This window comes from Hoplias malabaricus, chromosome 16 (assembly GCF_029633855.1).
Source record: "Hoplias malabaricus isolate fHopMal1 chromosome 16, fHopMal1.hap1, whole genome shotgun sequence".
Classification (NCBI taxonomy): domain Eukaryota; kingdom Metazoa; phylum Chordata; class Actinopteri; order Characiformes; family Erythrinidae; genus Hoplias; species Hoplias malabaricus.
In genome coordinates, this window is record NC_089815.1 from 17,652,393 (window position 1) to 17,664,517 (window position 12,125).

At 39.5% G+C, this 12,125-nt stretch overlaps 1 protein-coding gene across 1 annotated transcript in view; it reads left to right on the forward strand.

Annotated features, from left to right (window-relative positions):
- Positions 1-1,748: 1,748 nt before the first annotated feature.
- Positions 1,749-12,125, forward strand: part of yjefn3 (YjeF N-terminal domain containing 3) — a 53,944-nt gene continuing 43,567 nt past the window's right edge. Inside the window, exon 1 of the mRNA XM_066648200.1 lies at positions 1,749-1,924. Coding sequence (XP_066504297.1) covers positions 1,857-1,924 — 68 coding nt within the window. The 5' untranslated portion in view covers positions 1,749-1,856. The remainder of the gene's footprint in view (positions 1,925-12,125) is intronic.

The following is a 12,125-nucleotide window of genomic DNA, read 5'->3' on the forward strand; positions in this document are numbered from 1 at the left end:
TTTTGATACAGAGTGAAGGACAACTTCTGTGTTCAATTGATGCAATAATCTAAAAATGGACACAAATGGAGATACATATTTTTGATTGGACACTGATGAAATATGGTTCACCAGGTGTAGTGACCATTTAATGAAAACTTATGTGTGTAATAAAATACTTCTGCATTTAACCAATCTATGACTGTGAGCGCGCACACACACAGAGCGTCAGGTGGCCATTCCCAGTGCCTGGGGAGCTGTTGGGGGTTAGGTGCCTTGCTCAAGGGCACTTCAGCCACAGATTGAGGGAGGAGAACTGTGTTTTTCCTTAACTCCCCCTGCCTCGATTTTCTTACTGGTCACTGGGATCCAGTGGGATCGAGTTTCCCTCTTAAAAGCACACAATTTTATTTTAAAGATAAAGAATAAAGTGTAAACCAACACCTGGCTGAGTATGTCACCTGACCAGAATCCCACAGAGTACTTTATGGGGAGCTTAAAGCAGATGTAGAGGTTCATGAGCCCTCAAGCAAAGAACTGCTGAAAAGAATCATCTGTGAAGGACTGCAGAACACTGCTCTACAGATCTGTGCTAGTGTCTTCCATGTAGAAGAGGATTCAATGTGTTATTAGCAACAAAGTGAAGAATGTTAGAAAAATAGACATGAACACTTTTGCCCTTTAATACAGTTTAACCAGTGCCACATATATATTTCTATGTCTAAACATGCTGTAATCAGTTTGCTTTTTAAATAAAAACAATTAAAAGTGTATTATTAGGTGTAAAAAATGCATTTTAAAGCATTTTTGTGTAACTTCTAATTGTAATTCAAAATTCAAACATTCTCCACTTCTATGTATTCTCATTGTTATAGTAATTTATGGTATTTTATGTATATAAAAAAGACCTAATAATTAAGTATTGTTCATAATTTCTAACATCAAAATCCCCATTTTTAAATCTAAACCAAGACTCATATATATTTGGATACAGTATTATCCCCAAGAACAGGAAAAATCGATGCACATGCTTTTGCACTCATAATCAATGCAGTGAAAAAGAAATTCTTCTCACGTTCCATTTTCAAACTACTTCATTTTTCGTTTATATTTTGTTGAAAGAAAATGCAAATTGTCATTTTTAATATTATGTTACAATTACCATAAAAAGGCAAAAGAGCGGGAGCATGTTTGAAATCTGAATTACAAATATATGTTGCACAAAAAATCTAATTTTAATTTAAATTGTTTTTCATGGTAGTGATATTAAAGAGAGTTGTGCTTGCTTTAGTTATATACTCTATTTAATAGATAGTAGCTGATTTCACTTTCTCAGAGATGATATTCATGCAGTGTATTCCTAGATCATTGCAGGATTTGTGTTGTGGGATTATCAGCATTCAAATATTTTCTGAAATATCCATGATTTGGGGGGATGATCAGGGCTGTGATGTGGCTGAGTGTGGATTAGCTCTGTATGTGTGTGTGTCTGTATGTGTTCTCAGGGTGCTGTTTGTGAAGGCGTTGGCGTCTCTGGCTGGCTAAGCTTGAAGTGCTGCGGCATTCAGCCAATCACGCACCTCTTCACGGGTCTGGCTGCCTCTTAATTGGCTGCCACTGGCAGTGAGAGCAGCTGATCCACGCGTGAAGCCTGATTTATCAGCCGTTGAGCCAGCACAAGAGAGAGAGAGAGAGAGAGAGAGAGAGCGAGGGGGAAAGAGAGAGAGAGAGAGAGAGAGAGAGAGAGAGAGAGAGAGGGGGGGGGGGGGGTCTGGGAGTACGAGAGAGAAAGAAAGAGAGAGAGAAATAAAAAAGGCTGACTGGTGCAGAGGGATCCGCTACTGAATCTCATCACCTGCATCCAGCACATCTCTTCCATGGCAAAGATGAACCACAGTTCCAGTGAAAAAGAGCCAGAGACCACAGAGCCCCTGCGCTACCTCAGGTAAGACTACTACTCTTTCCCTCTCTCTCTTTCTCTCTTTCACACACTCATTCACGAACACACACACACACACACACACACACACACTGTCAAATTTTTATCACATGCTGCCAGGGCTGTTCTTTAAACTGACTCTGTTTCCTAGCTGTTTATTTAGTGCTTATAGGTAGTTTATGCTCTCGGTATCTGAACTTTACTACTTTGTGCTTAAAGAGAAGAAGCTCTAGCTTCCATCACTTCACCTGCTTCTTAAAATGTGGCCATTCCAGGTGCGGTTTGCAGCTTACTCCCAATGGAAATCAAATGACAGATGTTTGAAATGCACTCCTAAGGGAACAATTAACTCTCCTGTTTTTTTCCCCTTTTACTGTTACAACCAGCACATACTGATTAGTTTCTGTTCCGTGACTCAATATCCATTCAAAACAGTGCCCAAGAAACCCTGGTGCAGCATTAAAAATGTCATGTTTTTCATACAGCTGGAATTTCTAATGTGTTGCACATCGCAACTCCACAGAAGCCATGTGACATTTGGTTTGCTGTTGGGATGGTAAAGTCATGGCAAGGGATTTGCTCTTTATACATGTGTTTGTTGAATGTTGACTGTTAATCTTGCATTATATCCTCAGCCCTTAGTTCTGGGAAAAACCGTGCCATGTTTGAAAGTGACAGCAGTGATAAGATAAGATACGGTAAGATATAATAACAAAACCTTTTATTGACCCAGAAATAAATAGCTTTCAGTTGATTACCAGAGACAAGACCACACATTTTGACACTTTATATTTAGCAAAAGAACAGAAAACAGCTGACTTATACCTGAAGCCAGTGGTGCTTCACAAGCCTGAGAAACATCAGAAATGTTAATTTAAATGTGGGTGGGTTCACAACCAATCTGGAGCTTGTGGTTGGTGTAGTGTTGGGAGTAACAACACTGCATTCTATGCAGCAGACTTAGGTTTGATTCTCTGTTTGGGTTAATACAACAAACAGTCCTTGGGCAAGACTCCACATTGGTTTACTACATTTACTTTAATGTGGTTAGAACTGTGAAGTCACTCTGGATAAGAGTCTGTCAAATGCTGTTATGTGTTACAATAGTAAGTGATGGTTTGAAACTCAGCATTGACAGCAGAGAACAACCCTGTTGTTAGACCATGGGCTTGACCTTGATTAACAGAGCAGTAAACTGTCCACAAAACCTTCTTCTTGCAAGGGAAAAACCGGTTCTGCAGGGGATAATGTTTTGCTAGCCTGCTTGTTTAACTGTCAGCTGTGTTTTGGACATTAGAAGTGTATCATTATCAGGAAATCACTGGTTCGATCACTAATGATGCCTCTGCCATCTGAGGCTGTAAGTCCAAGACAGCACCATTTGCCTTGCTTTCTCTGGGTGTGTGGAATGACCCTCCTTTTCCCCTGTATCAATAATGACAATTTTCCACTGCATGGCACCTATTCAACTTGACCTCTACTCTGCTTTTTGCTTACATCTGACAAATTGGTACTTGGTACCTGGAACTGGGTACATTTTAGTACCTGCTCACTAGTGGTTCCATTAATTAACCTTGCAGAGATTGGAAGGAGAAACTTGTTAATTATGATGCAGTGCAGACATCCAGCACATAATAGCCATTTGCAAAATCACTAAGCTACTGTAAAGACCACATTAGTTTTTATCTGGCTCAACTTGGTAGCTTGTAAAATTACACCATGGTCTTTTGAAGAGTGTGAAACGTACTTTGGATTGGGGGCTGATGAAAGAATTCAGTGCAACAAGGATCGTGCAACAAGGAATGAAAAAGAAAAACATACTGAACTCATTTGTAGCTGTGTTCAGTTGCAAAAAGCAACAAAAACACGTTAATATATGATGAGTAAACAGCACTAAACAGCACCCGAAGCCAGCGGTTCCCATTATAGCCAACGATTCTGAGACATAACCAGCTACATTTATCCATTGTTTTGGGAAACCAACAAGACGCTAGGTCTTAATATGAGAGTAGAGATGAGAAGAGTCTAGTACAGTAGGTACAACGCAGTGGAAAATGGCCATAAGTGTCATGCTCAACTATGGTGGTGTCTGCTATCTTACATAAGAGATTGGGATAGTTCTGCTAATCTCCTTCAAGCGAGTTCAGCTGTCCAGTGGCATTGTTTTAGCAGCAGTTTGGAAGAGGCGTTTCTGGCTTATGGCTTGAAAGAAGCGCAAGCTTGTTGCACCCTCCCAGTTGGTACGTGGTGTGACTGAGGCAGTCCTAGCTAACCGATGGAACTGGAATTGACTAAACCGGTTTGAATATTGGTTAAAAAATGTATGGGGATATATCGATGTTAGTGTAATATTTTGCCACAATCAAGCACTAAATATTATTCATTCAGACATTCCTGTTTAGGAATCACATCATTAAACTTTAACACTTTTCCTGCCCATTTTCATCCATTGTAAAAGTATGCCAGTGATATTTACAGTCCATTTTTTTTGTCCATGATAATTGAGATAATCAACACTTATCTACAGATTTTGTAAACAGAGACAAAGTTAAAATCAAAGGCATCCATTTAAATAACTGTCCAGATGGGCCACCTTCGTCTACCACATGTGACTCCCTCTGGTTGTGTTTATTTGTAGGTTTCTCTTAGAAGACACAAATGAAATGTGGCATGGAGTAAAAATGTGAGAATAAGGTCATGGGAAAAGGCTTGCTTTAAAAATAACAAAATAAAGGAAGTCAGAGTCCACAGATATGACATCTGACCTGTGTAGACTTTCCTTCAGAAGTCTGACCCCCTCCGGCTTCCCTCAGAAACGCAGATTTAATCACAAATAAGAGCAGGAGCAGTTTGTTTTCCATAATGATGGCTTTGTTGGCAGAAGAGGCTCTTGAATCTCATCCCGTCAGCCCACGGATGCTTAAGCACAAGGCAGTCAGCGAGAGACTGGGCAAATTATATGCTTGGTTGAGACCACAATGATAGGATTTAAGGGCTTAAGTTGTGGATTTGGAGGAGTTTAGTGATCAAGCCATCATATAACCTATTGGTGCTGCTGTGTTTTTCTAGCCACAGTGTTTGTATTTGCTTTGCCAGCTTGACTATTTGATTTTATATACTACTCTGAAAAAAATTATATATGCTATTATTGTATTAAAATCTTAAATTAATAAATTAATGCATGAAGTGAGCTATAGAAAATCTCCAAAATTATTTAGAATGCAATCATAGTACATCAACTTCCATAAGCATCAATAATTATGCAGTAGAATTGGAAGTGGACACTGGTTATAATTCTTTTTCTGAACACCCTGAAAATATGTGCTGTACAAATGCATATATGCATATATCTATGTTGCATCTGTTGCATATAAATGCATTCATTCAATCATATATTATATGTTTATGTCTATAATCTATAAAAAATATAGAACATGATCTACAATGCAACCTCTGATATCACAAAAACCTTTACATTTTCTTACCTGCCCTCATTCAGAGTATAGCAGTTTAGCCCCGCCCATCCACATTAAAGTTATACCATGTGTTTTGGCCTGAACTGTTATTTGAAATAGACCAGAAACAAAGCCTCCAATCAGACCAGAGCTTCTTTGAATACATCAATCTTAAAGTAACGGTAACACAAAGAGTAAAACTGATGGTAATTTAAAAATGAATTCAGACCTGAGCACAAGCAAATATCTTAAGTGTATCTCATAAAAGGCAAGAAATGGGCCCTGCATTATCTTAATTAAAATCACTTACTATTGTTTTAATCATGTGAATGCCTTGATTCATCAAGACACCCACAGCAGCTCGAGCTCACCGCACACAATGAATGTTAGAACTTCATTAAAGGGCTCATTTGCATATTGCAGCCTGCTGATAAAATATACATTGAACTACCCTACCCTTTACGACACCTATACATATCTTTATATCAGGAGATTTGTTGTATTATGGTGTGATATTACAACGTACATGGGCCATTTTACATTATATGCACTCTTTTTAATATCTGTGCATTAAGATGCTGCGTGTTCTGGGTGTTGGTCTTGTAGTACTCTCTCTCTCCCTTCTTTGTGGCTTTCTTCCTTTGAATTCTCCTCTCTCTATCACTTTTTCTGTAGCTCTCTCTCTCACACACACACACACACATACACACATGCATAATTTTCCTCTTCCTTCTTTGTCTCTCTGACATGGTATATCCATCTGTTATTGTATCTCCTCATCTCCATGTCTTAATCTACCCTACCCTACCCTCTCTCTCTCTCTCTCTCTCTCTCTCTCTCTCTCTCCCTCTCCCTGGATTTATTTAAATGGGAAGTACACTGCAGCCTTGAATGATTAGTGATCGCTACCAGCCAAACTGTTGCTATTAACAGCCCTTATTAAAGTTACATTAGGGAGCAGAGGGCTTGATTTATTGCTTTGAAGTGTGTTTGTGTGTGTGAGAGAGTGATAGAAAAGAGAGAGAGAGAGAGAGAGAGAAAGAGAGAGAGAGAGAGAGATGAAGAGAGAGAGAGAGAGAGAGAGAGAGAGATGAAGAGAGAGAGAGAGAGAGAGAGAGAGAGAGAGATAAAGGCATGCTGTAGGAAACTGCATGGTGTGGATCAGCAGAATAGAAGACCTTTAGCTCTGTGGCCTTTACTGACCAATAAAATGTTAAGCTGAAGTGACTGCAGGTGCAGTTCTGAGACTTGCAGAAAAAGAACTCATTGAAACTGCATTGCTTTAATATTCACCAATATTCACCTATCATCATATATTTGCATGAGATTACCAATTTACAATGACAAACCTTCCCATAAGGGCAGCATGGTGGCACAGCAGGTAGTGTCGCAATCACACAGCTCCAGGGATCTGGAGGTTGTGGGTTCGAGCCCCGCTCTGGGTGACTGTCTGTGAGGAGTTGGTGTGTTCTCCCTGTGTCTGTGTGGGTTTCCTCTGGGTGCTTTTTCCTCCCACAGTACCCAAACACATGTTGGTAGGGGGATTGGCGACTCAAAAAGTGTGTCACCCTTGTAAGTTGTGTTCCTGCTTTGTGCCCAATGATTCCGTGAACCTGAACTGAATAAGCGCTTACAGACATTTAATGAATGAATAATACCTCCCCATAACGTAGCATGATGCTGGCAATGTTTTTCATGTGCTAGCTAACACGACAGAGCTGGGCACTTATTTTCCTCCAAGTGTGTTGAGCTTTTCAGGGCTAGCCACAGTTTGAAAATAATTGGAAAGGCAAAAAATGTAGGGGAAGGCAAATATAAACAACACATAGACAGTGTCGTGTGCCACCAGGTGAGAAACTTTGTCTTAGGGACACAGCAGAAGCCGCCGAACTGTAAAATCCAACCCAATGTTTTTTTTTCTTCTTTTGGATCAGGAAAAGCATTACTGCACACCTTTGCTGCCCTGCTAAGCTTTGCATAATCACACTTATTTTACTCCTGGCTCTGATTTTGCTTGAGCTTTGTTGAGCTCCCTAAAAGGGCTGTGTTTCTATCACATTTATAGCATCATAAAGAGAATAGATTAGCACATTTAGAACTGGCAAAGAGCATTATTATACCACATGGTTTGTTTGTTTGTTTTTGTTTACATGGCATTGCATTATAATTGTTTATGTGAATTTAAATACGGTGCTTAAAAGTAGGGGAAAAATTGATGCTGAAGGCCTGCTGCAATCTATATGGAAAAACATTGCTAGAATAATAAATATACTGTGGTGTTGCTGGACTCTAGGTGGGATGGGGAGCTCACAGGGGCTTGTTTGTGTGTTTGGAGAATGTACAAAGGGTTATGTGTGTGTGTTGGATGTGTGTGTGGCGATTGACGTGGGTGGAGCAGTATCCACAGTCAGGAGGATCTAGGCGACTGTGAATAAGTCCCGACATTCACCAAGCCAAGAAATGCTGCTTGTTTCTTGTTCTTTTGTAGTGACCTTGTAAGGACGCTTAAATAAAGGCTGCTTGTTTCAGGAAAGGCTGTGTCTCATTTTCCACCACCAGCGATGTCACAATACCATTCCCTTTTCAGTGTTGCAAAAGTTGTTTGGCTGATCAGTATTTTACATCTAGCAAGCCCAGTGCAAAGGCTACACAAATGTTCTCTTTACTCCTTCCACCCAATATACTGTCCCCTAGTGTACTGGAGGTCTCAGAGATTCTAAAGTAAAATAATGTACAAGGGAGACTCACTCTATTAGGAATAAACTACTTCAATTAAGCATTTCAAAGTTATTTAGTTCCTAATCTGAGCACAATAATAAATGATCCCTGACATAAATACAGGTAGTGTTCCTTACTACACAGCTCCAGAAACAAAAACACCACAGGTGTGAGTATATGATGCCCTACGATGATCCAGCATTTGTTACTACCCAGCACCCTATGATTCCAGGTAGGCTCTGGACCCACTGTATCTCCCAGGAGGAATTGTTTATAGACAGCGAATAAATACATGTATGAATGAACACTGTCTGCTACTGTTGGGTGGGAAATGACTTACTGCACCTTTAAAGAGAGAAGAATACTCCTTATTTACATATGTGGAAAGTATTTAGTGCAGATTTACCGTTTGACAATGTGGGAGGCACACTCCTCTGCTCCATTAACCATTACTTAGGTTTCCCCAGCTGAACCCAGCAGAATTAAATTTAAAGTGAAGGGAAGTACTTGAAGAAACAGAATTTCAAACAGGTCTGTCAGGAATACTTTCGTCTCTTGTAGAAAAGTCAGTGCTGGAAGTAATTTATTCCACACACTTTTGCTTACAGACTTAAGATTTTCTTTATTTTATTGAGCTGTGGATGTGCTCTCTAAATGATAGTGAATTTAACAGTTTTACACTACATCCGTTGTGGGATTGTAGTCCAGTTGCTCTGCATAATTTTGCCCAATTTCACCTTGTTCTTTAATGCTCAGGACACGTGGTAGTGGTGTGTTAAATGTGTGTTGTTCTTGTATGATTAAACACCAAGTCCACTCACTGTCCACTCTATTAGACACACCTATATCATTGGTCCACCTTGTATACGTAAAGTCAGTCTTTTGCTGCACAGTTTATGTTACTCATCCTTTTCCGACCCTCTTCCAGAAGTTACAAAGTGCAGTTTCTGCAGTGCTGAGACTGGAGTAGCAATGACAGAGGATCTGTTCTTCTTATTACAGATCAGTGAAGCAACACAATGATTTGAACTCTAATTTGTAAGGTAAAAATACTACAAATTCACTGATTATAAAGAGTGTCTAAAAACCTTTGGGAAAATGAAAAGTAACCCCATAGTCCAGTGTGGTCCTCACAGTGATTTTTTTTAACCTCTTTTCCTTGGAACTGTGATCCTGAAAAGGATTAATTGGTTACAGAAAATTAATGAATGAATCAATCAATGAATGAATGCTCCTTGAGAGAACTTTGCATTTAGCCTGCATCCATTTCCTTTCATAAATTGGCAGAAACACTGTAATACATTTACAGCAGGAGAAAAAACAGTCCGTCAGTTCCACTGGCAGTAGGCCATTAAAATGTTTCATTATATCGTTGTGTTTGCTGAAGTGAGATGTGAGAAACAGCAGGAAACAGGCTGTACAACCAAGAGGATCTGGACAGGTAGAGAGTAGATAAGAGGACAGGAATAAGGGGAGGACAGATTCAGCTTGATCAGAGGCTTTAGGGGAAAAAAAGATCCTCCTGCATTTTCTCTATCTCCATGACAACAGCAGGGCCACATTCCAGTGGGAGTTGGGAGAGGAGTGCTAGGGCGGCTCAGGGGTTATTTTAGGATCTGAAAGCAAGGCCTTAATATCCATCTTTATTCGTCATTATCTGAATTCTTTTTTGGCTTATTTGTTCCCTTAATTGGGGTACTCAAAGATATCATTAAAATGTCTATGAAAAGGTCACTGTGGCTTTTTCAGAAAGAGTTTTAAAAAAAGCAATGTAAAAAGATACAAATCTCTTCTTATTCATGGCATTTGCAGACAGTACTATATTTTACTGATGCAGGTGAATGCAGAGCTAGGACTATAGCCCAAAACTTGCATTGGAATGTTATGCTTCTATCCCCATACTGAGGATCCAACCCCTATCGCTCTGTGGAAGACGGGGGTGTTACCCACTAGACTGACTGCATTTCTGTCTTGTGTATCTTATGTATTCATCTTGTGTATAGAAACAAATAACAAGGTAGCTGAACGTTCTGCATGTCATCAACACGAATGCTCAAGCCATACATGAGAAAAGTAAAAGGTGTTGATGGGGCTAGCATTGTGACACCCACCCCCCCTCTTGCCTTCTCTGTTCCCAGTTCAAAAGGTGCTATGAAGAGCTGTCAACACTTAATAAGATCAGGAAGGAGACTGATGGCTGAGTCCATGCTTCAGTGTCTGTTAACTGCTGACAGCAGTGTTCATGCATGGCTACGTCACCATAGAAACAGTGGGAGTGGAAGGCCTGCAAGCTGGAGAACGTGTGACTACACACGTGTGTGAAAACAGGCAGGAGAAGTGAGAGAGTAGAGAGAGGAGAAGAATGAGACAGACTGAGCCTGATTGTCTTTGTTCTCTGTCTCTTATCTCAGGAGTGTCATTTCTAGGTAGAGACGTACAGCATGGGTAAAATAGTACTATTGTGGCTGCATGTATAGTTGCATTAAACAATTGATATATGGTTTGCAATATATTGATAACACACTGGTGACTCAGTAATGACCTGAGTGCAGACTTCTTGATTCAACTGGAATCATGATATTTGGGCAATCTGGAGTTTATTAGCCTTGTTAACCTACTTACATTGTAGTTTCCCCTTGTAGATGTAAAGCCAGAGACAGTATAGCTCGTGTGTTGTTCGTTTATCAATGGAATCATGACAATGTTGGCTGGATATTTTTGGTTGCTGTAATATTCTTAGTCCAGTAGTGAGAGTTAAAAAACTCAAGCAGCACTGCTGAGTCTGATCCAGTTGTGCCAGTGCAACACACACAAACACACCAGGGGGGTTAACGATGCATGCAGATAATGTATATGCACTTACATTGTAAGTGGAGTTAACAAAATGGGTGATTTGTGTAAAAAAAAGCAGGTAATTAAATGTTTTGGCTGATCCTCATGTATAACTCTTTATGGCTAGCTATTTATTCGTTGTGTAATGGAACTTCTGATCTCATAGCCCTGGCTCTGTGTGAGACAGGAGGCAGGGGTGTAATTGGGTTCACTGTTTCGCTCTGTTACACATTCATTAACAGGCCATTTTGTTGATGGTAAAAGGAGGAAGAATATCCATTAAGAATGTTGATTATGTAATGGTCTGCTTCAGTTCCTCACAAACAATTTGTTTGGATGACACATGATTATCAGCCCAAATTCCAGAGCCCTGGAAGAGAAGTTCATGAGAGATTTCAGGAAATCTGGGCTGTCAAGTTGGTAAATGTCTTTGACAGCTACATAGGCATAATTTACACTGAGGACACTACGGACATATCTACACCACTTTGTGAAATGGGAGACAGTCACCACCACAGTATGTTCAATATATTTTATACAAATACCCATAGGAACAGTCGGCACTACAATCATGCGGAAAAGTGTGTTGGTCAGCCCAAGCCTCGAAAATTGATTACCATGGTCCGGAATTTCATCCAGGTGAATGGTGGACTTTCCCCTATAAGTCATATTTGCTTTATTGACTCAGTAATAAGTCTTATAATCTGTTTCTTTAAACAATAAATCCAAACATATTTCTAATGAGTTATTTTGTGCTTATTTTTTGAAATACCCTGCTTAGATGATAAAATCGACACAACTCACATTTCCTGAAACCAAACAAATTATATTTTATTCACAGTAATAAAAAAAAACCAATTGTAATACTTACTGTAATTATACACAAGATAAGATATAAATTATCCTACGCCATTCCATTAGAGCTTCAAATAGGGCCCAGTCCCCTCTCTTTCTATCTACAACCACAATATTTCTAATATCACCCTGTTTTTTGAACAAACTTTCTTTACTCATATTATGGAATATAGCTTTCTGGAATGCTATTTAATATCATAAACCTAGCTATTATATTTGCTTTGGTAATTTATTATCCAATCATTTATACTTTTTTATCATCAGTGAAGTGATGTCATACCAGACCCACCCCACTTCAAGCCATACTAAGGCCATACTGAGCCCCACTGGTACCGTTAATGCATGCT